Below are 27,553 nucleotides of genomic sequence, written 5' to 3'. Positions count from 1 at the left end.
ATAAGTCACTGCTGTTTCCAGTTTTACTTTCCAGCTCCAATGAGGGGATGCAGTTACCATGGTGACCGTGTGTGTGTGTCTTGGCGTGCGATTGGTTGCCGGGGGAGTGGGCGGGTAGGTTGAGCATCCACATTTGAGACCGGAGCGACGGGGACTCACTTCTCCTCTCTGCTCGCCTTTTCCACTTCTTCTCTATGATCTCCACACATCTGCTTCCTCCGGTCCGCTGAGTTCCCTCCGACTTCCCACTTCTTCCTCACAACTCCGGTTTGTTCCCCACTCCGATCTCCTCCTTCCATCTCCGTCTGATTCACCGCTTCACCCGTCTACTTGCAACAACACCTGGTCCTCATAATCCCTTGCTGAGGAAGACAGACAGGGAGCCCTCTGACCCTCGCCCTTCTGGGTCACCATGGCAACGGTCATCTGCACCCGCTTCACCGAAGAGTATCAGCTTTATGAGGAGCTCGGCAAGTAAGTGACGAAAGTGATAAAGTTGGTCAAGTGCAATATTTTGATACTTCAAATGTATAATCATCTGTGCATGAATGAAGGAACTATTTCAAGCAAACAAAATGTTGTCGGCAACTCACCTCCAGACGTGACACTTTAGAAAGCAAGCTCTTTCTATAGTGACGTTTAAAATGAGAAAGTTAAATGTGGAAATAATCCACGTCTTCCGCACTGACTGTAATGGTTTTGATGGATAGAAGTGTAACACCTTTCTGACCTCATCCCACTCACTGCCCACCCACACACACACACACACACACTGCCAGGTCTCTTACATAACAAGCTGGTGGGTGGTGGAATTCAGCTTTCATAAGAAACAGAAATTATTCCTCATAATCTTATGATTAAAAAAATCGTTCAGTTGAAATATTGATCTGCGATTTCACTCCTGAGCTGAGTTTACCCACAATGCACCCAGGCGTCTGAGGTTTCGGCCAGACTTATGTAGATTATGCAACATCACCTTCAATATTCATCCAGCTGCTGATTCAATTCCGGTTAAAAGGGAGCAATCTTCATCAAGATTCTTAATCAGGGGTGAACTGGGGTTCAGAACTTCAATCCAGAATCGTTCCACAACTTCAGGCTGTAGCTCTGACTCAAAAGAAAAAAAGTTGAATCTGAGGACTCACTTCTGAAGGTTCCAGTCGCAAGCTTCCGCTCGACCCCTCCCACGACACAGCCTCGCTACAGCGCCAGATTGCTCGCCAGTCGGGTTCTATACTCGCTGAAATGATTCCTCATGAAATGATCATCTATCCTGCGAGGTGCCGGGCGAGGAAGCGGCGTAGCGGGGGTTCCAGTCGTTTGCTTGGATAGTCACAAAATGGAAGACCAAAACTTCAACTTGAGGAGATGGCGTTAAACAGATGGCATTCTGCAGACATAAATCACCGAAATTCTAATTCTCAATTTAAGACTCTCATTCATTGCCTTTACAAAGGTAGTGTGATCAAAGGTGCTCTGTCGAGTGGAGCTGCTGTCCAGATGGTGTCTTCATTTTTGATGCCATTGTTTGTTAGATGAAACATCTGGTGCTAACCCAATAGAGGAAACCAATCCCACAACGCTGTGGTGCAACCAGTATCTCAAGTCAGCAAACCCATGTCCAACTCCAGGGTGCCGCACCAGCAAACCAACATGGATGTCCTCCTTATCTTTAAAGACATCCATTTTGTCGAACACAAAACTGGCTTCTCTTGGAGGAGGTCCTACACCAAGTCTTTCCGGGATGACTAAGCAGACACTCGTACACACGAAGCAGAGCTTTGTCTTCTGGCTCAGCTCTTTCTTCACCACAACAGACACCTGACTGAAGACACCACATCTTTCCCTCACTCATGAACAAGACCCAAAGACACCTCTCCACCTGGGAATGGAACGCACCTCCAACCTGTGCTGCCCCCACGACCCAGAGAGACAAAAAAAATTGTGGACTGAAATTTATAATAGTGATGGGGTTTGTGTTTCCAGGGGAGCGTTCTCCGTGGTGCGGCGCTGCGTGAAGGTCCTGTCAGGTCAAGAGTATGCCGCCAAGATCATCAACACTAAGAAGCTGTCGGCCAGAGGTGAGGCAGACCCGTCAATCGTCTTGTGTTCTTCACATAAACAACTTCTTTTGTTTCGGTGCTAGACAATTAAGGGTTTGAGCAGGCACCAAGGTCTATTCTCAGTTAAGTGTTGCTGGATCGGTTCCTCTGACTTTAGCGGCTTAACATTTTGGACCAGATAAATTTGACTTCCACAACTCGACTGTGATTCCCTCTGAACAGTTTCTTTAATGATCCAAAGGAGCAGAGGGAAGTGGGAGGAACCAACGTTACTTCTCACAAAACCAAAGTTGTGAATTTCTCACCGTCATTTTAATCTCTGATCGCAGCTTCTAAGATTCAAGTCCCTGCTGAGATATGAAGAGGATGAGGTGATCCATGAATCCACTTCATGACATCAAAACTCCTGTTCCTCTTGGTCTCAGGAGTCTGCTTTGGAATTTGTTGATGGCAAATGAGCCCAGCTCTGGTGACATTGCTCCCCTCATGGAACCAGTCATGACATCTCATCACTTATCAGTGGGAGCTCCATTACCGTTATTGCGCTGGCAGCATGAATCATACATCGTTCTCTGCTGAACCAGACAAAAGAACCCTGATTAGAAATGAATTTAACAACATTAGTTGGACACTTCCCACTTCACAAGCTTTTAAAACGATATCTGGGGATGAAAGGATTATTATATTTAATAAAACTGTCCATAAATCTCAAACAGTTTACAGTATAAATCACTCCTCCCGCGACAACTCTTGCTCTGCTGCCATTGGTTAGTGGGTTAGTCAGGGTCGAGTCCAGAGCTCAGGTGAACAGCGACCAGCAGAGAGTAGGGTTCAGCTTTTCAAACAAAACTATTATGACACACTGACACTGACTGTACATTTGTGGACGTTATAGAAGTTTATAACTCTTAAGTGTGTTGCACATTGTAGTGCACTAAGAAGTGAAAGAACAAACACAAGTTCAAGATAGAGCCACGGAGCTGATCACTGTTTGAGCTTCCTTTAAAATGAGACGATCAGTTACCTGATCTCCCTTGTCTCTACTACACGACACAAATGGTTGCACTCCCTTGACATCTTTAGAAGACTATCAAAGCAAGCCTACTGTGATCGGTCCCAGAATTTCATCAAGTCGCCCTCCCAGGGCAAGAATGAAGTTAACAGGCACGATGACTCCACAGCAGTCAAACAGGCACCTTGGTGTGTCGCAGTGCAGACCTTGACCTCTGACACACAGTTGCTCAGAAACACACAAACTGAGAATCGTCTCCAATGATTGCTTTTTTTTTTTTTTTTTTTTTTTTACATTCACAGTTCTGGATTTTGAGATTTCCTACGGTTGCCTAGCAACACCTTGGAAAGTTGATAAAGACTGTGTGTGTGTGTGTGTGCCAACATACTGGTGTGCACAATAAAATGAAGAGCTGCAAAGCTTCATGTTACCCACAATCAGCTGATGATTCAGTTTCTCTGTTTCATGCAAGCAGTGAAAACGAGCGGAATTGTTTAGTTGCCAACATGGATGTGCTGTTAGCGACGCCTCATAAAACACGTCTCGTAAGTCAAGTTGTTCCAGACATATAAAAACGCTCATCATCGCCTTGGAATGAACACTTTAATAAAATCTATAAATATTCAAAACCCTCATCACACCAGCGGAACACCACATTCCGATGAGGGTGTGTTGAGGCCCAACTTTCTCTCAGATTAGCTGTGACATTCAAACACAAATGATTTGTAATATTCTAATTTCTTGACCTTAAACCTGATTGTCATCAGGCTCTGATTGCTGATTTCTTTTTTTTTTTAAATGTTCTTTTCTCTGCGTGAAGTTCCATGGTGTGTCAGACTCTTCACTTGGCAAACTTGCTCTTGGACACTTATTGTCCTTCTGTTCCCTTCACTGACTGGATCAGTCGCCTGCAGCTCGGCTCAATTCCACCCCTGCAGGGTCCAGAACTGCCGCTTTGATTTCAGCGTCGGAATCTTTCATGCTACACCACAGACTCATTTATACTTCATCAGATGTGGTTAACTCGAGCATAGTTTCCCTCTTAATCTGCTGTCTGTTGTATGCAGATCACCAGAAGTTGGACCGCGAAGCTCGAATCTGTCGTCTACTCAAACACCCAAATATAGGTGAGTCGAAGTATTTCAAGCATAAACTACACCTATTTCTTGTATTAAACACCAGACTGCTCATGTGTGCTTAAGCATCTTTACACAACTTATATAATGTGAGCTGCAGTGCGCATGAATGTTGTCGAACGCTTCTCAAGCACTACTCGTGTCCTATAGTGCTCAATGGGTTTGAAAGGATTGTATTGCAACACTTCAATGTAGAGCTGGAGAGTGTGTGGTGTTGTGTTAGCGATACTACTTAATGCGTTTTACTGTTCTAGAATGAGAAGCTACTTTCGTGTGTGTTTCGAGGGCTACAATATGCACTAGTGAATAGCCCTGCACGCTCGAGTGAGGCTTGTGTGAATCAGTAGAGGACTGCGTTGACAACATTCTTACTTGAGTTCAAGTACATCTGCTCTCTGGAAAATTGTATTCCAACGAAAGTCAAAGTTGTAATACCATTTCTTCAATCCTACGAACTTGTGACTGGAGCTGGAGATTAAAACTGCCAAGAAAAACTCCTTTGTCTTGGTCACATAATGGGCCTGAACTTTAAGCTCACAGGCACTTCAGGAACTATGAGACTAAACTGAGGGTCATAGCATTGACTATAGTTAACCTTTCTCTCCTTCATAACATAAGACCCTTGAGTTTTCCTCCATGATGCACAAATATTCATCTGGCTTTCCTTCATTTTTGATCCATTTTGTGCACCTAAAATCAGCATTCAATTCTATCCGCATTTATCTTGCGGCCTGGGACCGAGTGTGTGGGCTGTGTTTGGCCCCCAGGCCTTGAGTTAGACCCACTATATACGATATAGCTGCGCTTACTGCAGAGGCATGAAGGGGCTGGAATAGTAAACCGATAAAGAGCAACCGTGCTGTTGTTGAGATTTCAATCATCAAGCATTTCATTGGTCAACACCTCATGAACAAGACTTTATGTATCTTTATGCATAACTTTATGTATTTAATTTACCATCGTAGTATGAAATCTCACCATTCAAGATTTCTGATGTTCCAGCCAGCACTCTACTGAGGCTGCATTGTGTTATTTACTAACCCCCCACCCATGTTTGGCAAAATAGCATCGGTGAGACAATGAAGTGGCACCACATTACAATGTGGTGGCGCTAGAGTTTCCAGCTGATGATGAATTACAGGACGTTCTTGGCATCCTCTTCATGTCAGACTGTATTCGGAAGTTGCCCCTCTTCTGCAACAACTTGGACGAGGTCACCCATTTATACAGTTTTTTTCTGGCAGCTTACAGCGACACTGCTGAATTCAGACGCTTAGCTCACCTATTGTGAGGCGAGTCGGCTCGGCTCTTGATTGTATGCTACAGCAATGCGCTATTTTCTACAATAGCATTGTGTTGGATTACAAAGTGTTGTACAAAATCACGACTGTGAGTTGCATTAGAAAACCTACTGAGAATCTTCCGATTTGTGAGTGTGATTCTAGTCTGCGCTACCAGATATACAGATCCAAATTAGTTTATGGTGTAGATTTGTGTCTACTGCATCCAGACTGGTTTTCATTTTATCTGGATCAGATTTTGATTAAAAATGGATGACGATGAATTATGGAGCTGTTGGCGTTACTAACAGCAACAAGGGCATAATCACTAATTCATCTGCAGATATTACCACCACGGAGACCAGGGTTGTTTTTCAACAATATGTTGTGTTGTATTACGGAGCACTTCTGTCAGTAGGTACTTCATTGATCGGTTGTTGTGATGCGCCAAAAGTCTTTTTGACAGGAAAACAAACGCATGTCTGCATTTATTATTAATGTGGAAATCGGCGAGCCGGAGTGGGTTTGTTGGAGGAACTGAATATCAAGCAGAGTGGGTATGAAACTTGAGTTGTACCTGGAGTAAAATCATCTGATTTCAGATCAAAATTATGCAAAAGGACAATGTTGCTCTGTGGAAGCAGACGCTAGTGTTTGGTTAGCTCCAGCCGCACAGATGGTTGATGTTGTTCGCTTTTTCCACTCTTGAACATTTCACCAGTCGCCCTCTCTGCACTTGGAATTCTTCTCTGTAAGTAATTCAGGAACTGTCAGAATGTCCCAGAGCTACTCGCAGCTGGCCGCCTCGGTGGCGATCATTAGATTCGGTCTCTGAGAAGCATTAAGGAGAAACTCGATCTGCAGCCGGGTGCACATTCAAACTTCGTCCAATTCCCCGGTGATTCAGCGACTTCAGAACTGTTGAGAGTCAAACCTCCTCAGACTGAAGGCTCTGAAAGAACATCCACCTGAGAACAAACTGAAGCCCAAACAAACCGATGTGGACTCAGTCAGGTGTTCATAAGTGACCTCACATGGACCAAAGGCACCAATCAGGAGGCAGCAGCTGAACTGAGCATCCAATGTGAGCTCTGTGTGGGCAGGTGATGCTCTACAGATACAGAGGAGTGTTACATAACTGAGTGTGCGTGCGCGTGTGTGTGCGCGCGTGTGTCCGTGTGTGTGGGCATGCACGCTTGTGTGCACGTGTGTATGTGTTGCTAAGCAACAGTGTCCTTAGGTGAAGGCATCAAACCCTCTCTCGTCCTCCTACACACACGCGCGCGCACGCACACACCTGTGTTGAGGCACTCAGAAAGAAATAATCAGGATTCTCGAAACACTCCTACACAGTACAGCAGTGGGATCAGTGTGTGTTAGCATTGTGTGTATTTGTGTGTGTGGGCAGCATCTTCTTCCATTTCCTCTGTTATACATCCCATTATACAATAAATGCAGTTTTCACTTTCAGAGTTGTGGCTGCGGAGAAGCAGACGCCTCCAGACAAGCTCATCAAATACTTTTAGTCGGATGAAAGTCCAGATGTCGGAGATTTCAATCTCCTCTTGCATCATAATTCTTTGGTGCGACTTGTGAAATTGCCTTCATCAGTAGAACACAGACATGAGCAACTTCACAGCAGCACAAAAACCAAATGCTTCTGTCTTTCAGTCCGACTACACGACAGTATTTCAGAGGAGGCGCATCATTACCTCATCTTTGACCTGTGAGTATGAAGCACCACAATGGAGTCGCAACAAGTTGTGTCGTTTTGTTTTTTTTTAAATTAGAGGACGCAGTGACAGAGTTTGTTCCCATCTGAGCACTGAAACTCCTCCACCTTTTCAAATCCATGTACTCATTCACCCTATTCACTAGCTTCATCTCCCGCTTCTTCCAATATTTCCCTCCGCTTTCATCTCCCTATCTTGGACTCCCAACTTAAGATCCAACTCCGACTGAGTCGAAAAACTAGAGGTGTCAAACTCATTCATATAAGGGGTCTAAACATACAGCATGGTCCCGTCTTTCATGGCCTAAAGTTTGCTTGTGAGAAAACAGGTCAAAATCTGACCTCTTCCTGGGTCACAATATCAATATGGAATGGATGTTGTGTTTGGCGCCTCTTCAAAAATCTTTAGGCCCTGAGGCGGTGTTGTAGTCCAGACCACCTAACCCAAGACTGAACGGAGACCAGAGCACACAGAGTCAATGTTAAGTCGTTTATTAGTCAAATAAAGACATATATATATTTCTTACTGCTAAAGAAACTGTAGTTATTTGGTCATTGGTCATGATCCTGACTCGGCCTTGGGTTTGGTGGACACATTCCGCAGCACTACCTTCACATCGCGGTTGTCTCCACCCATCCTGCACTCTCTTCTTCACCTCCCTTCTTCTTGGTCCATCACGTTTGAATCCCCCCAATTTTTTTCTACCAGTTCTCCCTCATCTTCTCCCATTTTCACTCACTTCTCTCAAGCCTCCACCTCCACTCCATTAGTTTGGCTGGTGCACAGTAGCACAGTTAATCCCGTGACAGGACAAGGACGGTCGCTATTTCCAGAATTATGATTTGCCGTTCTGCTGTTCAGGAAAAGGGGCAATGGTTGTCGTTGACAGCAATCATAGTGTTTACCCTCCCATCTTGTCTCCTAAGGTGTCGTCGTGAAAAACTTTTTTTTGCTGTTCATTGTTTTTAATTGAAATGTTTTTGTTTCAGGGTCACCGGAGGAGAGCTGTTTGAGGACATCGTAGCAAGAGAATATTACAGTGAAGCGGATGCAAGGTGAGACACAGCTCTCAGATCCAAACCCACCATAGAATTCAGGGTTGTTAAGAGAAGGCAGGGCTGAGTTTAAGAAACAGCTACTGATTCAAGTAAGTGTGACAATGATGACATGTTATGAAGGCAAGTTGGAGCGAGGGTGCTTTGTAAGGATTAACTTAAAAGCAGAGCCTTGTCAAAGTTTTAATATATGTTTCCATACGATCCAAACGAGAGCTGATAAATGAGTTATCGTGGCCGGAGCTTGGAGATAAAATCGCTCTTTCTTCTGAGGGTCAAATTGTGGCCGCTCAGCTGTCTGCCCTGGTTTGATTCCCTTTTGTCATGTCGACGATATGGATGTATTGCATCCACTCTGGCTCCTCGTTCAGCTGCCCTGGAGGAGGGTTTGAGAGCTCCGAGTTCTCAAAGCCTGCATGTGGGCAGATGCAAGGCTTCCAGTCCAGTTACGCACCTAAGCTCAAGGATCTTATCTGAGCTCCCTGGCACAGAGTTCGTTTCTAAAGTCAGTGGCCGTGCCCCTCCAGCGTTTTACACAATAAACACCATCAGTAATGAGCAAGCAAGTGCACGTTATGAAAGATACCAAATGCCCCCACCAGATCTGTATTTTGAGATGAAAGACGTAGCAAGCCGAAGCATGAATACAATGCTTTCCAAAATAAGCGCTAACTGCTGTTGTCTCTCCACGAACAGTCATTGTATCCAGCAGATTTTAGAGGCTGTTCTTCACTGTCACCAGATGGGCGTTGTCCACCGCGACCTCAAGGTAACGTTGTCCGTGTCCCACTGTATGGGCCAAAGCACGACAGGTCAAACTTTGATGGTATGTTGGCGTTTTCTAGCCCGAGAACCTGCTGCTGGCCTCCAAGTCAAAAGGAGCTGCCGTCAAGCTGGCCGACTTTGGACTCGCTATCGAGGTGGAGGGAGACCAGCAGGCATGGTTCGGTAAGAACCCACAGCTGTTTCACCTCACAAATCTGCGGCCACTATACAGGACTTAACGCCACATGGCTGCCAGTTGCTACGGTAACGTCTCTGTTAGCTATCGGCAGTGGCACCCAGGAGGGAGTCTGAATTCCCAGCATGGTGTTTGATCGAAGTTTGATCAGTTTCACACACCACAGTGTGTCAGTCACCTCCTGAGATCAATCACCTGCTCCACGAGCCCCCCACTGGGCTCCTCAGGAAACTGCAGCAGCGGCAGTAAACTGTGTGTGTTTACTACAGGGTTTGCTGGAACGCCTGGTTATCTGTCTCCAGAGGTACTGAGGAAGGATCCTTACGGCAAAGCTGTTGACCTCTGGGCCTGTGGTGAGATGCTGGGATTCACATCCAACACACCACTGTGCTGGGTTTACCCCTTCCTGACCCTCGTCCTCTCCCCTCAGGTGTCATCCTCTACATCCTACTGGTGGGCTATCCTCCATTTTGGGATGAGGATCAGCATCGTCTTTACCAGCAGATCAAAGCTGGAGCATATGATGTAAGCCATGTGTTGTTTTTGCCTGGTGATTGGGAATTTCAGGGTTTGACTTCACGCCTTGTTTTCCCATGTCCCAAGTTCCCTTCACCTGAGTGGGACACGGTGACTCCTGAAGCCAAAGATCTCATCAACAAGATGCTGACCATCAACCCTGCTAAACGCATCACTGCTGCTGAAGCTCTTAAACACCCCTGGATATCTGTGAGTGTCCACATGAGTGATGGTGAATATGATGTCTGCGTTCAGGATGAGACCTCAGCTCAAGTGGAGATGTTCCAGAACTTAGGGACACTGGACACACAATGGTTTATGACTGGTATTTATTACAAAACCACATGGTTGAAAGATCTTTCAAGAGCACCTGGCGATTGTAATGACCGGATGGATGATATTGAAGATGGTGAGAGTGAAGACGTTTTATTCAGAGAGGACAAGGAGACCAGGGTGGAAACTACAATGTACATGGTGGCCTTTTGGAGGAAAATTATATGAGAGAGGGTGATTTTATTGACTATGCTCATGATGCTGATGTTTTTTTCAATGAGGATGAGAGCTGTATGAGTCAAGTTTGGATGTTGAGGATAGTCATTAAAACAATGAGGATATTGTTGAGAGCAACGCTTAGACAAAGCTAATGGTGTCCATCAGGTCGAAGTCGGAAGTGTTTCTCTTGTTTGTAGTTCATTAAAAGATTCATGATGATGATGATGCTTTGTTCCAGCATCGCTCCACCGTGGCGTCATGTATGCACAGACAGGAAACCGTGGAGTGCTTGAAGAAGTTCAACGCCCGGAGGAAACTGAAGGTCAGTGGATGATGACTCACAGAAAACAGCCTTCCTTTGTCTTTTTATTCATTTAATTGGTCAAGTGTTTTCTTTTCTTCTGTTTATTTCAAGACACTTCCCGTCTGCTCTTAGTATTCACCACTTTCTCTCCTTCGTTGTCACGCTTCTGCATCTTTGCACTCTCTAATTTCCCTCAATTTATTGGTTTCTTTCACTCTTTCTTCCCTCCCTGCGTTTCCTCCCTCTAGGGAGCCATTTTGACAACCATGCTGGCCACCAGGAATTTCTCTGGTGAGTAAATCCTGAACTTTAAAGTCAGAGAAAGGCAGCACAACAGTCCAGACGAGTGCTTGCTTCAAATAAATGTTGCTTTGTTTTCGGGAGGAAGCTGTGTTTCACTCAGCAGCCCAGACTTCCCATTGACGGAGAGGATCTGTGTTGTTTTCAGAACCATGACTCATCCTGTCTTTGTCCAAACAATATTAACAAAAATCCTTTCAAATGTGTTTTCAAGCTGTTTTTGTTGTCAGCTAACACAGATAAGCATCACCTAGTCACCACTCAGTCACCATTACTAACCTCAGGACCACAAAAGGCTTTACTTGATTAAAAATGTTGCACTTTTGTAGAAGAAAACAGATTTTTACATAGTAATTGTCAGCCACCGACTCAGACTGATCTGTTTCCAGCAAGAGTCTTGTGTTGTTGACCAATCCAAACACCTTTTGTAGCGTCTCGTCCCCTTTTCTTTGTCGTGTATTTCAATATTTTCCCGCAGAAGATTGGCACCCCTTTTTTCTGGCATAGAATATGGACTCATTGTCACACTGTGAGATTTCATGCCCCGAGCCATGATGCCGCCATGCTGTTTGCTGCATGTACATTTTTACCCCACTTTCCTGCTGACACACTTTCTACACAAAAGTCTCCATTTTACAGACGTTACAGTGAGCTAAAATTCAGCGGATGATCTGTTTCATTTCATCAAATGAAAAATAAAGGGTTTTGCAAATGAATTTAATGTTATTAAATTGTGTTTTTATGCAACACACTTTGATATGACGCTAGCTAAATGCTATCCTACAACACACTGATGAGTAATCGTATTAGTTAAAGTTCATGGACAATTTCTATGAAAATAGAAGAGTCAAGGTCATTTACAGTGTCCTCTCCTGACCTTTCAGGCTTTCCCCCGGTTTTATCAATGGAGCTTAAATCTGAAATATTTGGTCCGATAACAAACAATTTTAGCGACTTCTTTTGCTCTATTTTTTTCAAGCATGGATTTTATCATTTCTGCTGAATCAGCATTTTTGTTTCCAATATAAATGATTGGCTAAAACAGCTCATCGGCTTCCTTTCCTATTGGCTATTTCCACATCAAGTGACGCCTGCGGGATTCCAGCAGCAGCAGCAGCAGCCCACTCTTACCTCTGACCTCCAAAATAGTGATGAGTGCAGAAGTTCACATGAGCAGACTTCCTCAGGAGCTGACCAATCAGCTGCAGGCTTCCACATAATTATCAGGTTAACACGTTGGTGTGTGAGGCTGTGTCAACGTGTGGTCATGAGTGTCGGCCACTGCAGCTGCTGCAACGTGTCAGACACACATATACACACACACTTGTATTTCTATTCTTGTGGGGTCGTTGTGAGGTTTCTCATCACCATATCCCTTTCTCCAGCATCTCCCTTGAAACCAGTGCTTCTCAACTATTTTCTGTTGCTCCCCCCCAGGAAAACGTAAATGTTTCGCACCCCCCAACTTTCCACCACCACTGTAAAGTAATATTTTTGGTCTATAAAATGATTATAAGTACACCTCTTCATAACATCCTATCCTTGTTTACATTAAATAAAAGAAAAAAGAAACTAAATAGCTCAACTTACAATAAAGAATAACTTTATGAACATTGTTTCTTGTTTCTGTCTGAAACAGTAAAGACTTAAAGTGCATCAATTTGCCTGAAATGAAAGAAGAAAAATCACGAGAGGATGTGCAATTACATTTTTTTCTGGTACAGCAAAAAAGTGTGTTCCCCGAGGTTGCACACGCCTCCCCTGGCATCGCTCCCCCCACAATCCAACTTAAATCCAATCATAATGTCCCTGTAATTTTGAAGTATCCATCCTCTAATTGAGGCATAACCTTGTGGGGTCCAGCCAAATGTCCCCATAAAGTCAAGTGGTCCTCACAAGGATAGTGTTTTATCAAGAAATGCTCCCCACAAAGTAGGATAAACAAGCCCACGCACTCACACAGCAGATCTATTGATAGCAATGAACACTAGGATCTGAAAGTGTTTCCAGTTGTTATGCGACAACAAGACACACCCTGACCTTTGCCCACAGTCTGGACTAGAGTGACACCCCCCAATCTTGCTTCCAAAAAAGACAGAAGCCTTTACTTAAATAAGGGCATAATAAAGTTTTGTTAAATATAACAATGTGAAAATGTGCAGCCTGGAAACCTCTGTGATGCTCAGACAATGCGTATATAAGTTTTCATCTCCATTTCCGATGAGGTGACGTAAATTTGGTTCTGGAACTCTTCAGGATTCCCGACCAGGTTCATGTTCTATATTTAGGGAGGTCCAGCTGTCAGTGGTTCTCACTAGCAGAGCTGATGAAGCTCAGACGTGGAGACACAGTGTTGTAGTTGAAGACATTAGCTGGGACCCCTGGAGACCCGCACGCTCCTCCTGTTGACGCTCCGGCGGAATGTTCCGTCTCCCGAACTATCTGGAGTGGATCCTAAATTTGGCCTGGAGTCGCTCTGAGGAGCCTGGACCAACAGTCCTGGGTCTGTTTACACCAGGGCCGGAGCTGCAGGACTCTGTTTAGAGAGGGCTTGAGTTTGGGTTGTCAGCACGATGCCGTCACTGCTCTTCTTGGCGTTTGTTCCTTTCTTTCTTACTCTGCTCTTACTTGCTCTTTTCGTTGTTGCTCCTCGATCAGGAGGAAAGAGCGGCAGCAACAAGAAAGCCGACGGAGTCAAGGTGATTATTTCTCTGATCATTTTTAATGTGTGCTTCTGCTTATTGTTTGGTAGTAGCTCAAGCAAGATTTAGCTGCTATGTCTTGCCTTAAAAATACCTGGCATTCAGCCATTTTTCACTTTAAATACAGAAATATAACAATATCTTCGTGTACAAACTCACAGATTGTCTTCATTTCAGGAATCTTCTGAGAGCACAAACACAACTATCGAGGATGAAGACACCAGAGGTAAACAGTGGAACAGTCAGCCATGTGCTTTAAAAGGCAAACAAAAGTCTGAAGTTAGATGCCTGATGTTCTTCTGTCTGGTCAAAAGTGAGGAAGCAGGACATCATCAAAGTGACAGAGATGCTCATCGAGGCCATCAGCAATGGAGACTTTGAGAGCTACACGTATGTCACACACTGTTCCTTTTAATTCAGTGAATGTGTCTGACACAGATTCCATGAAGGTTATGGTTTATCTCTCTCAGCAAAACCTAAAAATATTTTGAATATTGAATATCATATTGATATTGAATTGTAGAGATAGAAAAAGAGTGAAGATTATGAAGTAGAGGTGTTGAAAGTGGTTGAATAATTTGGGGTGAATTAGCCAGAGTGATAGACCAAGATGACGGGATGTGAAGAAGAGAGTGCAGGCAGGGTGGAGACAAAAGTTCCATGATGTACGGTCTAGAGGCTCAGGAAGTCAAGAAGATTCTGTGGTCAAGCTCATGTTGAGAAGTTAGGGAGGCTTGGTGGTTTGGACAAGTGGAGTGGAGGAACAGTGTTGGACCAAGAATGTTAGAGGAAACCATTGATGGGCATTTGCCAGTTTCGATTATCATGAACGATAATTTGTTCTGTGAAGCCTGAACTCACAGTGCAACTCACGCCGAATGCTGTGTCTGTATTTCAGCAAGATGTGTGACCCGGCAGTGACCGCTTTCGAGCCTGAAGCTTTGGGAAACCTAGTTGAAGGCTTGGACTTCCACCGCTTCTACTTTGAGAACTGTGAGTTGAAAGTGTGTCTCGCGTGTCTCGCTCCTGTCGTCGCTAACCGTCTCTGTCCCCTCCTCAGTGTGGTCCAAGAACAGCAAGCCCGTCCACACCACCATCTTGAACCCTCACATCCACCTGGTGGGAGAGGAGGCGGCGTGCATCGCGTACATCAGAGTGACGCAGTACATCGACTCCAACGGGACGCCACGCACCGTCCAATCGGAAGAGACGAGGGTGTGGCACCGCAGGGACGGGAAGTGGCAGATTGTGCATTTCCATCGTTCTGGATCACCATCTACGCTTAGCAAGTACGACAACGATATACACCCCTGTAGTTACGATAACTGGTGCTATTAATGCACATCTTCAAAAGGGGAAAGCGTATGTGCCATGGAGACAGAGAAGAATGCTGTATTCCTGTGTTGATGGCGGCTAACACCCCCTCTCTCCCTCTTTCCTGCAGCTAACTTCTATTGGGGTCACTCCTTTGTTGGGCTCACCGCCGCCTTGACAACTGATTGATTGACAGCAGGTCAAGCGTCTGACACCACCTATACGGGAATCCTTTGAGTTTGAGACAGGCAATGGGAGTCGATGACGAAGGCGGAGCCCGACAGCCCTCCCCCGACGAACTGCAACACACTTCACCCCAGCGACACGCTTCTTCCTTTCTGCACCTTCAGACTTTAGCCCCGCCCCCACCTGGTTCACCAATGAGATGGAGCACAACTGCACAAGCTCTTTTTATTGAGAAATCTCAAATCTGTTTTTTTTCCTTCCACAGCTGATCTCATCACAGCGCCCCCCTGTGGCTAGTCAGCGCTTGATTTCAAGTTCCCACCATTTCTTGTATTTTTCTCTGTCAAATGTCAAGCACAAGTTCAGTGAACATTTAGTGGCAGCCCACTGTAGGGGGCAGCGCTGTGGTGGATTCAGAAACTCAGATTTGGTCATGTTTTCATTCAGAAACTTAAAACTCGATCTGATCTCTTTCATTCAACCCAGAGACAAGAATTAAGTGCACAATGAGTTGCCATGGTAACTAAATAACCACAATCCTATTTAGTTCCTAACGCAGCATCACCGCAATAAAACCATTTAGATGTGAAGTTCACGCAAAATTGTCTCCATCACACCTCAGGAGCTAAAAGGAGTTTTTCCATTCTTCAGAACCTTGAATGTTTATTTCTTCCCGCGACTACCTTCAGAGTCAGAGAGTTCCAGGAACTTCCTCTGGACTGTGATGTTCGATCTTCCATGAAACCGCCACACCTCCACTTGGACCACCCAACCCACCGCTCACACCTAGTCAGGGCTCCTCACAAGAAGATGCTTCAACGGTCTTAAATAGAACAGGGTGGGGTTCTTACAAGTGCTAATGGTTCTCGTAATGGGGCGTGGTCTGAAGGGGTGTGGTCATTTACTTGCTTGTTTTTGGAGCCTTAACGATCAGTTATTTAAGTGCATCTTGAAGTTAACCAACGTCCCGCCCGCTCACGTTTCCTGGGTTTATCAGCGTGCTGTGAATCAGGAAGTCTGAGGTTTGGTGGGAAAAACGCTGTTTAAAAAAGTAGTTGTTTGTGTTCCTTCCTCCTCAGTGACGGTGTTATTCTGTACGGACAAGTGATTTACTGCATGCCAGACTTGAATTTGTGTTTCGTGTTAAACGTTCGCCGCATTAAAGAGTCTCGCTCTTCCCGAGACTCCACTTGCACTTAGCTTCGCGAGCCCTCCTCACTTCAGAGGGAAGGCTGCTGCTAGCCGCGAGTTTCCCGAGCGCTATGACTTTAATATACCGCAACTTTTGACTCGTGTTTGGTCTTGAAGGCTTCAAGCAGCTTTTTACTGTCGAGGGAATGTACAACTTTGTAAAATGACATTCTTACTTTGACGTTATGAAAGCAATTGTATATTCACAAGCTTCTGAATGTTCCGATAAGACTTCCAGTGCTAGCATCGCTTGTAGAAAAACGCATTGTGCGTTATTCGCTTAATTATGCCGTATTCGTTAGTTTGATTCAATATTGAGGAGAACCTGATGAATGTTTTCAATTTACTTGACAAAATAGCGCCCCCTGGGGTTGTATCTTATTATTGTTATCTTGTCTCTCGTGTTTACTATGAAGTCTCACCAACTTAAGTTGGGGATTATAAATCACACTTCCAAAAACATTATCTTTCCCCCTATTTTTTCCACTGTAACTCATGACTTAAAATCAAAACAGGATTTCTTTAGCGAAGGAACAACTTGCCTGTTTATTAAACGATCCGATAGCTTTCTCCAACTTCCATAAAGTTATGCACATGAACAAAACTACAGCAATAACCAGACAGCTATTTTATGTGCTGAGATTTCTGACTCGAATGAGGATGTGACTTGGTATTTTTCACGTCACAACCCCTGTGACAGACCTTACCCAAAAACCTCAAAGCATCTTATAGTGAAACGATTCCTCTGGGATCTCAAAACAAAACACATCCCACTCCTGACTGCATTTGTTGAAAATACAGGCTGTAAAATGTTTATTCAGACAGGGTTTGATATCAGGTCAGGGTCAGATGAATGTTTCTTCAATAGTAAACTGTCAGTTTTCTTTTCACACACTTACGAACTACAGGAAATACTACTGATGTCGTTTTCTAGAAGTACTGGTTTCTTAAAGAGGGTTTCCTCAAGAGATGACTCTCGTTCATTTACAAAGAAAATCTTCCTGAAACAGAGCGACAGGAAACACCTCAGCTCTGTCTGAGGACCAGTCAGGTTAGAAGTGTTAGCAATAATTGTGACATGCAGCATGCTAACTTCATCTTTACTCATCCATAGCAACCTGCTGGCTCGATTGAGAGAAGAAAACACGCTAGCAGTCTTGATGTGGCACCCATTTATTCCTACTATTTACCCTCTTGTGGTGATGCAAATATATAGAGGAATAATATTCTGATATTATTCACAAGATGATTTACTTGAAAGTCACATTTTGATATTTCAAATTTAGCTCAGAGCACAAAGTGTTCGTTGTTTCCCCAGCGCCATGTTCACACACTGCCAGATCAATGATCAATAATCTGCTGCCGCTCTTCTATTATGATGAATATTGTTGTGTATTATCTGCTGCATGCTTGTGTGTAACTGTGTGTTTGTGTGTGTGTGAGAGAGGGACTGAGTATTACTTTTTATTTTGATTCACTATTCTCCTGCACCATGTTTCAAGTGATTCTGTAAATAAACTGAGGTGGTCAAACGATGAAGCTGTGTTCATTTGCACTTTGAGATGTGCGAATCGCTATCAAAAACTGGTTCTCTCTCTCTCTCTCTCTCTCTCTCTCTCTCTCTCTCTCTCTCTCTCTCTCTTTATATATATATATATATATATATATATATATATATATATATATATATATATATATATATATATATATTATTTCCAATGTAATCCAAGGTGGATTGTCAATACATGACAATTTTAAAGTTAACATGAAGTAAAGGAGATAGATATTTTCTTTACACACTGTACATCCAAGAGCTCACACACACACACACAAGGCCATATATATATATATATATATATATATATATATATATATATATATATATATATATATATATATATATATATATAAAGAGAAGAAGATTTCAAATTAAATTCACAGTATTTCAAACTTACTTCTTTATAATAATAAACTATGACAAGGATAATATTCAATCTTGACCACAAGGTGGCAGCACCTGCACTTTCCCGCGCAGGAATGCCTCAACTTTGGCCCCGGAAGCGGAAATTCTTTCCTTTCTAGTTTCTGCTTGCTAAAAGACACACAGAGGTAAGCGTTTCCCCCAGATTGTATCCACATTAATCCTTGATAAAGGTGTTATTACTGACACTATTGACACATCTGGTCAGATAGGTGAGCTTTGTTTGTCACTCGAACGGAATATTTGTTTGTTATATCGAAATATTAGTCTGATTTTGTGGGTTTACAAAATTGCAGCTGCACGTCGCCATTTTACTTTCTGACCAGAAGTATAACTGGGCATTTTCGGTGATGAAGTCGCGTTTATTGTGATGAACTGATGTGGACCGGTGTCCAATACTGTGTATTAGTTAATCGATTACCGTGGAGTGGTCTGTGGCCGTTTTGGAACGTCATTAGCTAACATGCTAGTTTTCGTTTGCGATGGACAGAAGCTCAGTTTATCTTCAACGTCTGATTATATTGATGTCAATATTGCGGCCAGGTTGATTTGGGGATGTCTAACGCACTTAAAATGCGGATAAACCGTTAAAAGCAAATGGCTTTGACACCATGTGACCGGCAACTCAAGGTGCTGCTCGAACAGCGTGCAGAGTCGTTGGTGTTTTGTGTGATAGATGTCACTATGCGATTCAATGTAATGGCGTTGCCTTCGTCCAGCCAGACGTTTCTTACATTGCTGTGCCTTCTGGATGTTCCTAGTAAGGACGACACTCGTCTCTGCATCTCTGAGTGATGTCGTTGATAGTCAGTTGAAAAAAAGTTTATTGATGTTTATGCATATGATGCCGTCGGAATATTGTTCTGATCTCTTCTCCATTTTCAGACGATGGCTCCTCGTAAAGGGAAGGAAAAGAAGGAGGAGCAGGTCATCAGTTTGGGTCCTCAGGTGGCCGATGGAGAGAACGTCTTTGGCGTGTGCCACATCTTCGCCTCTTTCAACGACACCTTTGTCCATGTCACCGATCTGTCCGGAAAGTAAGTGTCATACATGGACGGCTGCTCTTTACTGGACCTGTCGCTATGGTTTAAAAGAAGGTGAATTCTGCACCACAGTTGTCACTGTTGACGCTTATCATTGCTGCAGTTGCTGTCGTCCCATTGAATATGAAAAACTGGAGCTGTTACATGTGGAACAATGAAACTAAATCTGCTGGAAAAGATATCAAGTGAATGAATGAAGGGCAGGAACCCTTAGTGCCACGGTAGTGTTGTTTACACTATGGCAATGAACTGAGAAATGTTTGAAATATGTGGAAGAATTCTGAATACTGTCCCCTGTCCCCCCCCCACAGCAGATCCTAAAATATTGGTTTTACCACCTACTTAAAGATACTTGAGTACGAAGCAGAATTTTGGACTAATGTGGCTCGATTTTAATCGAGTGGATTAATAAGTTTAATGCTTTCCTGTCAATTGTTCTTGGGCAGAGCTTCTATTGACTCTAGTCATCAGTTTTTAACTTGCATGTTCCTGATATGTTCAGTTGAAAATAAATGGCTGCTTCTGTTGTAATCTTGAATGTGTCCGTTTCCAGGGAGACAATCTGCCGTGTGACCGGTGGAATGAAGGTGAAGGCTGACAGAGACGAGTCTTCTCCGTACGCCGCCATGTTGGCAGCTCAGGACGTTGCCCAGCGCTGCAAAGAGCTGGGGATCACAGCGCTGCACATCAAACTGAGAGCCACCGGAGGAAACAGGTACGATGTCACAGATGCATGATGACTACAGTGGCTGGTCGCACAGATTTCAGGAGTGAAAAAGTGACCTTTTTATTTCCTCTGCGAGGAAGTAAATGTGCACTAGCTTAATTCAAAGTTTGTATTGGAAGTTGTATGTCTTTGTGCTTTGACTTTAAAACATGTCTGGTAATGGAAACATAGATGTTGCATTGCCCCTCAAGTCTCAGAGCTTAACTGTGCTAATTTTGAGTCTGGAAACTAGTTGGTATGAGTTAAATGTATTTTGGTCAGTTGAATGTGTTTGACACAAACGTCAGGAAATTGCTTTTCTGCCTGTGACTGTTCCCCTGGAGCTAAAATGATTATGATTATGTTTCAGGACAAAGACTCCTGGTCCAGGAGCTCAGTCTGCTCTCAGAGCTCTGGCTCGCTCCGGCATGAAGATCGGACGCATCGGTGAGTCGATCTTAGTGTTGTCTTGTGTTCACCTATCAAAGTTGAACTACAGCCGTTGGGGGGGAGAGGAAAACTGATATTTTTCCCTAATGGGGAGCTCGGTATTAATGTATATTTGTGCTTCAGAGTATCTCGGTATAGAGCTTAAATCCCAACGCTATTCGCTCTGAAGTGTAGAGCCTGTGTGGATTTGATCCTGACTAACATAGCTCACAATGGTCCATTCACTTGCTGTTACAGAGGACGTGACTCCGATCCCATCAGATTCGACCAGGAGGAAGGGTGGTCGTCGCGGTCGCCGTCTGTAAACTGCAGCAAGGTTTTCTCACAATAAAAACGTTAAGTTGTCATTTTGCCTTGGCTTTCTTGAACATTCGACTTGTATAGACTTAAATATGGGCGTCGTCTTGTAGCAGTCACATTGGGCGAATAAATGCAGTTCGCATTTCTTTCCACCAGAGGGCGCCGTTTAGTTGCTCCCTGTAATGTGTTCCTGGAGGGAAACGGACTTGTCTCTGAGCACGTTAAAGAGCCAGTGATCCTCATACGGTTATGCACTGACTTGAGGGAGAACTCAACTCGGTTCCATCCAATTTGCTGAACATAGACACATACAGTCTCACTGTTCAAAAACCTGACAGTCTTCAGGGATCTTTCATGATTTTAATGTTTCAGAGAGAATGAAAACAAATAGAAAAATAACACGTTAAATAATGGAAGGCATCTTCGTCAAGTTTGGCTTTTAAGTTAAATTTCACTCTTCAACTGGTAACGTGCGCTGCTCCGACTCCTCTTCCTCCGCCACCTTCTCTGCCTCCTCCGTGGACGAGCCGTTTTCTCCGTCGTAGATGATGTCTTCTGGGTTGGGTGCCGGAGGACAGAACTCTTCATTGGGGAGGATATTCTTGAAGATGAACTCGGCCTGCAGAGAAACGCGAGCTGAACACCTGCTGTCTGAACGTTCTCCTGTGTCTGTCCTCACCTGCCCGATCGCGTGCTCGTGTCCTAGACTTCCATCGGGTCCCGTGCACAGGTACACATTGGATGGCAGTTGATGACCCTGAACCTCCACAGAAGAACCGTCAGCCATGTTGAAGTACATGCACCACAGGACAGATGGAGCTTCTGCAGACATGTGAGCCTTCAGTCAATGCTTGGATGAGTTCAGTGGATGAATGGGAAGAAAGGTTGTAGCAAGAGAGGCTGGATGGAAGAGGGGGTGGGATGTCACCTTTGTCAGGGGACTCGGGCGTGCGGAAGATCTTGGTAATGAGTGGTGACAGGTCCTCGTGGGCGGAGCCAACAGACTGACAGGTGAGATGGACCAGATCTGAGGAGATGGAAACATCAGTCTCTACGGCAACACTGATCATTAATACTGTTATTTAGATGAAAAATGTTTGAACTGCGTTCGGCTTCACTGGCTCAGGAACCAATCACAGCACAGCAGGAAGACATTGCTCTCTTCAAGGACGTGCTCTAACTTTCAACAGAAATCAAACGGGCCTCACATGTTCCCGGCATGCACGTCATGGTGGACGAACACAGCTCCACCATGTGGACCGCAGGATGACCGGCTTCCTCTGGAGGAACCGTCACCATGGAAACCTGATACAGAACCAAGTGTCAAAAGATTCTGACTAAAAGCGATGTCAGTGACGAAACTTACCTGCTGCTCTGAGTCGCTGGGGAGAACCGACCCGTCAGTGATCAGAACCGCTCGTGACAGAAACCTGGAATCAGAACCCAGATCAGAACGTTGTTCTGAAGTGATCATCTGTGATCCCTCACCTGGCTGATGTCTTCTTTGTCTCAGCAGTGACGTATGAGTCTTCTGCTACAAAATGGCTGCAGCTGATTCGCTGCCCGCGGCTGTCAATCACAGCTTTACACCTAGACGGGAGCATAACAGGATGTGATGTCACAGATGTTAGTTCCTGACCACCAGGATGCTGTTGAAGCAAGCTTCAGATTAAACAAAACCAGAATTTCAAATCCCTGAAAATGAGGCTTCATGAAGCTTCATCATGAAATGAGCGAGTGAAAAGAAGAGGGGCCCTGAGAAGGAAAGTCTCCATCTTTGGAAGTATTCAAACAAAAGCAGCCAAAACAGACAAAATGAAACTTGACTGTCCGTGTCGCTTCAGTCATTGGCAGTTTTGGGCTTAAAAACATCATCCTGCTGTTCGTTTAACTTCTTCAGGGAAGCAGCATCGATAAATCTTCTCAAGGTTGACACACAAACACAGACGCAGACAGAGGCTATTATTGGGGATAATGATGCGCGTGAGGATCATCAATAACCTCTGACACCAGAGTTCAGCGGCAGAAGGTCAAACTGACGAGAGTCTGTCGTCCAAAGTAACGATTGTAAATGAATGTTGTTTTTCGAGAGGCAGCATTAAAAAACAGCGACGTGAGGTGGAGTCATGTGACTGGACTCTAAATATCAGATTGTGGCGAGGGCCCAGGGACACGCAGCCTCGGAAGTGGCCATGACAGCAGACAACATATGAAGACAGAAACTATTGAGAGGAGCAGTCCATCCGTCACACTCTCACGCGGCAGGCGAGGCAGCAAATAATGATGAAAAGACGAGGGCAAGAAAAGAGAAGACGGCGAGGAGGGGTGGGGGGCGTGATGAAGAGCAGCAGAGGTGAAATTATGATGTTAATTTCCACTCCATAAATTGAATATTTTACAGATCATAAATTATCCGACGACACAGCAGTCACCCGCCGTTCCTCCTCAATGTCGAAGAGACTGAGGCTTCCGCTACAGAGGAGGCACGAGGGTCCAGACCAAGCTTCTTTCCTACCTGTTCTTGTTCTTGTCGACCACCAGACTCTGGACTGAGTGTCTCAGACAGTAGATTCCTCCGAACACAGCACACATCCTGAAACAAAACAAGAGAGTCTGACAACTTTTGTTCTGAAAGCAGACGGTCACAGAGAACAGTGTTTAATATGTAAATGAGCGCTGCCTTGAGCGACACCCACTCTTTAATATTGACAGCGTCGCCATGACGACCACCTGCTCCATCTCTAAAGACCATAACATCCCTGCGGCGCCCCAGTCCTCTAACAAAGCTGCAGTACCGCCATAACCCACTGGAGGCGCTATTCCTCAACATCTAAATTTCATCTGAAAACTTGTTGCCCACAATTATTCGGCTCAACTTCAGCACTCACCTGCAGAAGCACTGCGGTATCTCTCCCAGGCCATACACAGGAAACAGAAACGGTGTGTTGCCGTAGCGACCCAAGCAGCGCAGGAAGTGGCGTGTTGATGCAAGACCCACTTCGGTGGGCGTGACTTCTGTCGCCATGGCAATGGAATACAGCAGGAAGTGCTGCAGATTGTCGCCCAGCTGCTGGTCACGGAGAAACTCAGCGTACGGCCGACCGTTGTAGGCTGAGAGAAGAGGCCAGAACTACATTTCCCATGATGCCTGAGGAAAGAATCGCATGGAAAGAGTTCCACTCACCCTGCTGTTCTTCAGACTCCTCCATACAGGAAGTCAAGAAGCGCATCAGCTTCCTCTTTTCCACCATGGACAGCTGACGGCTGGCGAACACGTCGGCTCGGCTGCAGGGCACCTGAGGGGGCGCCGGAGAGTCAGGCAGGTCTGAACACGAATTTATTGAAACGTAGAGCGCAGGCGTACCTGCTCCACACTTCCATTCCGATAGGTGAGAATCCGCGTGACGTTCTTGAACTCGGCGTAACGGCTGACGTTTGACTTGATGAGCAGGTCGACCAAAGCTCCGCGAGAGTACATGAGCTGGACAGAACAGCCAGCAGTGAGGCCCAGTTTTGGAGGCATGCTGAGCCGGAGTCCATCAGTTACCTTGGATACAAGGTCGATGTTGAACCTGCGACCTTCCTTCACCAGCTGAGCGTAGCTTATTTTCTTCTTCTTGGGCGACTCGGGTTGTTTGGGAGGCTCCGGCGCGTCTTCGCTGGGCTGCAGAACAATCTTTGTTATCACCTGAACCTACTGCTCCTGAGCGTCACTCCTCACCTCTTCATCTTGTTTATCATCACTTTCATCCACCTTCTCTTCTGTTTCTTCTTCTGGACCTGAGACTGAAATAAATGAGCCGTTTGAAAGAGTCATAAACAACACACTTGTGTCGTGAAGATCCAGATTCAAACCTGCATCGCCGCTTTCTAGTTTCACCTCTCCTGTTTCTTCTGTCGTCTTCTGTGCCTCCTCTTCCTCCTCTTCATCCTCCTCACTAACAACAGCAGCAAACGTCAAACCACCACACTCACAATTCAAACAGGTCAAGCACGGCGTCTTATCCACCTGGCGTAGCAGAACACCTGCAAGTTGCTAACAGAGGGTGAGTCCGAGTTGTTCAGGTAGATCAGCTCCTCGCCTTCCTCCAAAAGTCCAGACAAATCCTGGCGCTCCTCTGGTGGAGGGTTTTCCTGAAGCACACCAGGTAAGACTCGACTGTCAGAGGTGTGTTGACATGCTGCGCGCAGGGTCACATGACCTGTCACAACCAGCTGGACTCACCTGTTGTTGCTGTATCCAGGTGAGAAGGCCATTGAAAGTGAAGCTCGCCCAGTTTGAGGCGTAGTAAGTCTTCCTGCACGAGAGAGTCGCACACAAACATGAGCATGGTTTGGTGAAAAGGTTCTGCAAAATGAAGAGTCCAAACCTGTCCAGGTGGAGAACCTTCTGTCCGACTCGAGAGCAGGCGGCTCCCACCACTGACTCGGCGAGACCTGATCAAAGGAACCGAATCAAAACCAACAAACGGCTGCCACTGAACGCCACACAGAAGTCACATGACCACGCATTACAAGCCAGCCGCCGCAAAAAAGCAAAAAGAACACGACTGCGTTTCAACCTAAACAACAGCAGCGACATTATTAAATCAATGTGGTTGGTTTTCAGGCAAAAATGCCGAAACCGTAAAGCATTTGTTGAGTCAGAACATCAGCAGCTAGCCACCCCCCTTGGAAATGCATTGCCTGTTAGCATTGAGCTAACGCACATACACAAGTCATTGTTTTTGGCCTCGTTGTGGACAATACGACCTGTATTACGCCGTCGGACGGCAAAGGTGGAGGCAACATCAACTGTATAACGTCAGCAGTTCTCCTAACTGTGCAGATATACGGACCTGTGCCGAGGATGACGACGTCGAACTCGGAAGGCAGATCCTCCGCAGCCATGTTGATGTTAGCTTAGTCAGGAACATATTGGATCACGTGACTGGTCCCTGCCTCGTCACTGATCAATAACAAACCGAAGGGAAAAAGAAAAGAGGATACATTGAATATTTTATTAATCCAACGAAAAACTTCATTAAACAGACGCATTAACTTAAAGAGAATAAACCCTCCAATTTTATATTACATTATTTGTTTAATTATTTTTTGTGGTGATTATGTTTGTTTTTCCAATCTATTGTTTCATTTTCCAATTATTTTTTTCGACAAATACTTTTCTTGATTATCAAGATTCCGAGAAATCCCGCGAGAACCTCCGACCTGCGGGTGATTTCCGTGGATATGTGGCTCATGAATCATGAATCAGGGGAAAAAAAGGAAACCAAAAATGGGGGGAAATATATCAAAGAAACGCAACAAAAGATTACTCAGAAAAGTAAAATAATGACCAAATTAAATCAAAGATAAAATATTCAGTAAATTCAGAGTTGTTGTTGTGACTATGACTATGCTAATATACACTGAAAAAGAGAAACAAAAGTTAGCATGCTAGCAGCTAACCATGGTCGCCTGTGTTCTCTATGGTAAATAGTTATTTATGTTGTTATTATCTGATATTAATACACATACACGATGGAGCTAAAATTCTTAAATATTTAATGAGTGTCTGCGCTTGAAATTTAATAATAAAATTGAATATTGAGAATAACATCATGGAAGGATGTGAGAAGTTCATAAAAATAAAACTCTCTTTCAACAAAGTCTGTTCCAAAACTTCAAAGACTTTCTTGAGGACGACCTTGCCGGCACTTGTTAGGTGCCCAAAACACAACAAGGGAACACGCCAGGAGTGATGCAGCGCCAAGTACGCAGATTGTTTCTCTCGTTTTTCTCCCCACTGATCTTAAAATGTGAGCAGCTGGTTAAAATAGTTCCATCCTTGATCTGACCACTTTGAATGACCATGAGTAATGAGGAAAACACTGTCATTGAATGGTGACTTCTGCGTCGCAAATAATGAAAACTTAAACGGCTTGAGAAGTCTGGATGCCTGTGCACGTGTAGACTGGTCTTCATGTTGGAAGAGTGTTTCAAGATAAACCTGCTTTGGTCGTGAGCTGGAGCGTCTTCTGACAGAGCCGGTCTTTTGTAGCTTGTTAGTGTTAAAGAAAACTGAGAGCTGGCTGGAGGCTGTGATCTGCTGCCAAATCCTTCCCTTCTTGTTAATGGCCGCATAGTGGAGATATGAAGTCCAGAACTTTCATGTCCAGTTCGGTAGATTTATGCTTCCGTCTAATCATCAGCAGTGTAAATGTTTATGAGGGTGTGGAACCTGGCCAGAGACAATCTATAGTGTGTGACGTACAGGAGGGTTTTAATCTGCCATGTAAAGGTTAATTTGTGTTTTTAATCTCAGCGTCGGCTGATGTATGTGACGGAGCTTCGTTGTTATTACGCTGGAGAAAGGCCATCTTAGTCCAGCAGCAACAGGCTGACACTGATCTCACATGTGTAGCATATAACTGATCGATTGTCGGACACAACAAAGCCGGTGCAACAAACGGTTCTGCAAACTGTGTGGACGTTTACAGTAGAGCTGAATTTGTTTGTGGTGTGTGTCCATCTCCTTTATGAAGGGGAGAGAAGAAGAATAAAAGACTGAGTGAATGAGAGGGAAGAAGTGAGAGGACTGAAGATGAGGGTGAGGAGGTAGAGAATGGAGATGGTCACAAATGAAGGAGGTGAAGAAGGAAGTGCTGGTAGGGTGGAGACCACTGTGGAATCAAAGCAGTAGCAAGAGAAAAATTTTACTTACATGTTGTGACCATAGCAAAATAGAAAAAAAGTTTAATAATGCCATCGTGTTATATGCATGAAACATTGTTTGAGTATATATTATTTTGATTTTATGTTAAGATTTTCAATATAAATCAGGAACAT

The 27,553-nt window shown here is 44.6% G+C and overlaps 3 protein-coding genes across 3 annotated transcripts; 2 read left to right on the top strand and 1 right to left on the bottom strand.

The window, feature by feature from the left end:
- The first annotated feature begins 134 nt into the window (after nt 1–134).
- camk2a (calcium/calmodulin-dependent protein kinase II alpha) lies at nt 135–17,780 on the top strand. The gene is made up of 18 exons (XM_053846637.1): nt 135–474; nt 1,987–2,081; nt 4,143–4,202; nt 7,163–7,217; nt 8,214–8,279; nt 8,976–9,048; nt 9,125–9,227; nt 9,510–9,593; nt 9,671–9,765; nt 9,844–9,966; nt 10,487–10,570; nt 10,801–10,843; nt 13,511–13,551; nt 13,732–13,780; nt 13,869–13,944; nt 14,453–14,547; nt 14,615–14,843; nt 14,999–17,780. Exons 1-18 carry the CDS (start codon nt 413–415, stop codon nt 15,000–15,002), a joined length of 1,437 nt encoding a protein of 478 aa, XP_053702612.1. The 5' UTR covers nt 135–412; the 3' UTR covers nt 15,003–17,780.
- A 505-nt stretch (nt 17,781–18,285) lies between these two features.
- Nucleotides 18,286–20,772, top strand: rps14 (ribosomal protein S14). The gene is made up of 5 exons (XM_053846940.1): nt 18,286–18,354; nt 19,112–19,263; nt 19,823–19,984; nt 20,346–20,422; nt 20,663–20,772. The coding sequence occupies exons 2-5, from the start codon at nt 19,115–19,117 to the stop codon at nt 20,728–20,730; spliced, it is 456 nt and encodes a 151-aa protein (XP_053702915.1). The 5' UTR covers nt 18,286–18,354; nt 19,112–19,114; the 3' UTR covers nt 20,731–20,772.
- A 280-nt stretch (nt 20,773–21,052) lies between these two features.
- chm (CHM Rab escort protein) lies at nt 21,053–25,663 on the bottom strand. The gene is made up of 17 exons (XM_053846939.1): nt 25,564–25,663; nt 25,096–25,162; nt 24,951–25,023; nt 24,735–24,859; nt 24,581–24,663; nt 24,447–24,511; nt 24,273–24,389; nt 24,090–24,206; nt 23,910–24,021; nt 23,614–23,836; nt 23,241–23,318; nt 22,214–22,315; nt 22,092–22,155; nt 21,934–22,030; nt 21,654–21,752; nt 21,405–21,547; nt 21,053–21,344 (listed from the first exon to the last, which is right to left on the bottom strand). The coding sequence occupies exons 1-17, from the start codon at nt 25,613–25,615 to the stop codon at nt 21,177–21,179; spliced, it is 1,785 nt and encodes a 594-aa protein (XP_053702914.1). The 5' UTR covers nt 25,616–25,663; the 3' UTR covers nt 21,053–21,176.
- Nucleotides 25,664–27,553: the final 1,890 nt, after the last annotated feature.

The sequence above is a fragment of the Synchiropus splendidus genome, chromosome 17, assembly GCF_027744825.2.
Source record: "Synchiropus splendidus isolate RoL2022-P1 chromosome 17, RoL_Sspl_1.0, whole genome shotgun sequence".
Classification (NCBI taxonomy): Eukaryota; Metazoa; Chordata; class Actinopteri; order Syngnathiformes; family Callionymidae; genus Synchiropus; species Synchiropus splendidus.
The sequence above is the reverse complement of the archived record's forward strand: the minus strand, read 5'-3'. Positions and strand labels throughout refer to the sequence as shown.

Coding starts and splice junctions, on each gene's coding strand:
- rps14 (XM_053846940.1), top strand. CDS start 19,115: ATGGCTCCTCGTAAAGGGAAGGAAAAGAAGGAGGAGCAGGTCATCAGT. Junction 19,985..20,345: donor AGAGCCACCGGAGGAAACAG/GTACGATGTCAC, acceptor ATTATGTTTCAG/GACAAAGACTCCTGGTCCAG. Junction 20,423..20,662: donor CATGAAGATCGGACGCATCG/GTGAGTCGATCT, acceptor TTGCTGTTACAG/AGGACGTGACTCCGATCCCA.
- camk2a (XM_053846637.1), top strand. CDS start 413: ATGGCAACGGTCATCTGCACCCGCTTCACCGAAGAGTATCAGCTTTAT. Junction 9,049..9,124: donor TTGTCCACCGCGACCTCAAG/GTAACGTTGTCC, acceptor GGCGTTTTCTAG/CCCGAGAACCTGCTGCTGGC. Junction 9,967..10,486: donor TTAAACACCCCTGGATATCT/GTGAGTGTCCAC, acceptor GCTTTGTTCCAG/CATCGCTCCACCGTGGCGTC.
- chm (XM_053846939.1), bottom strand. CDS start 25,615: ATGGCTGCGGAGGATCTGCCTTCCGAGTTCGACGTCGTCATCCTCGGC. Junction 24,390..24,446: donor ATGATAAACAAGATGAAGAG/GTGAGGAGTGAC, acceptor ATTGTTCTGCAG/CCCAGCGAAGACGCGCCGGA. Junction 22,316..23,240: donor GTCGACAAGAACAAGAACAG/GTAGGAAAGAAG, acceptor GCTCCCGTCTAG/GTGTAAAGCTGTGATTGACA.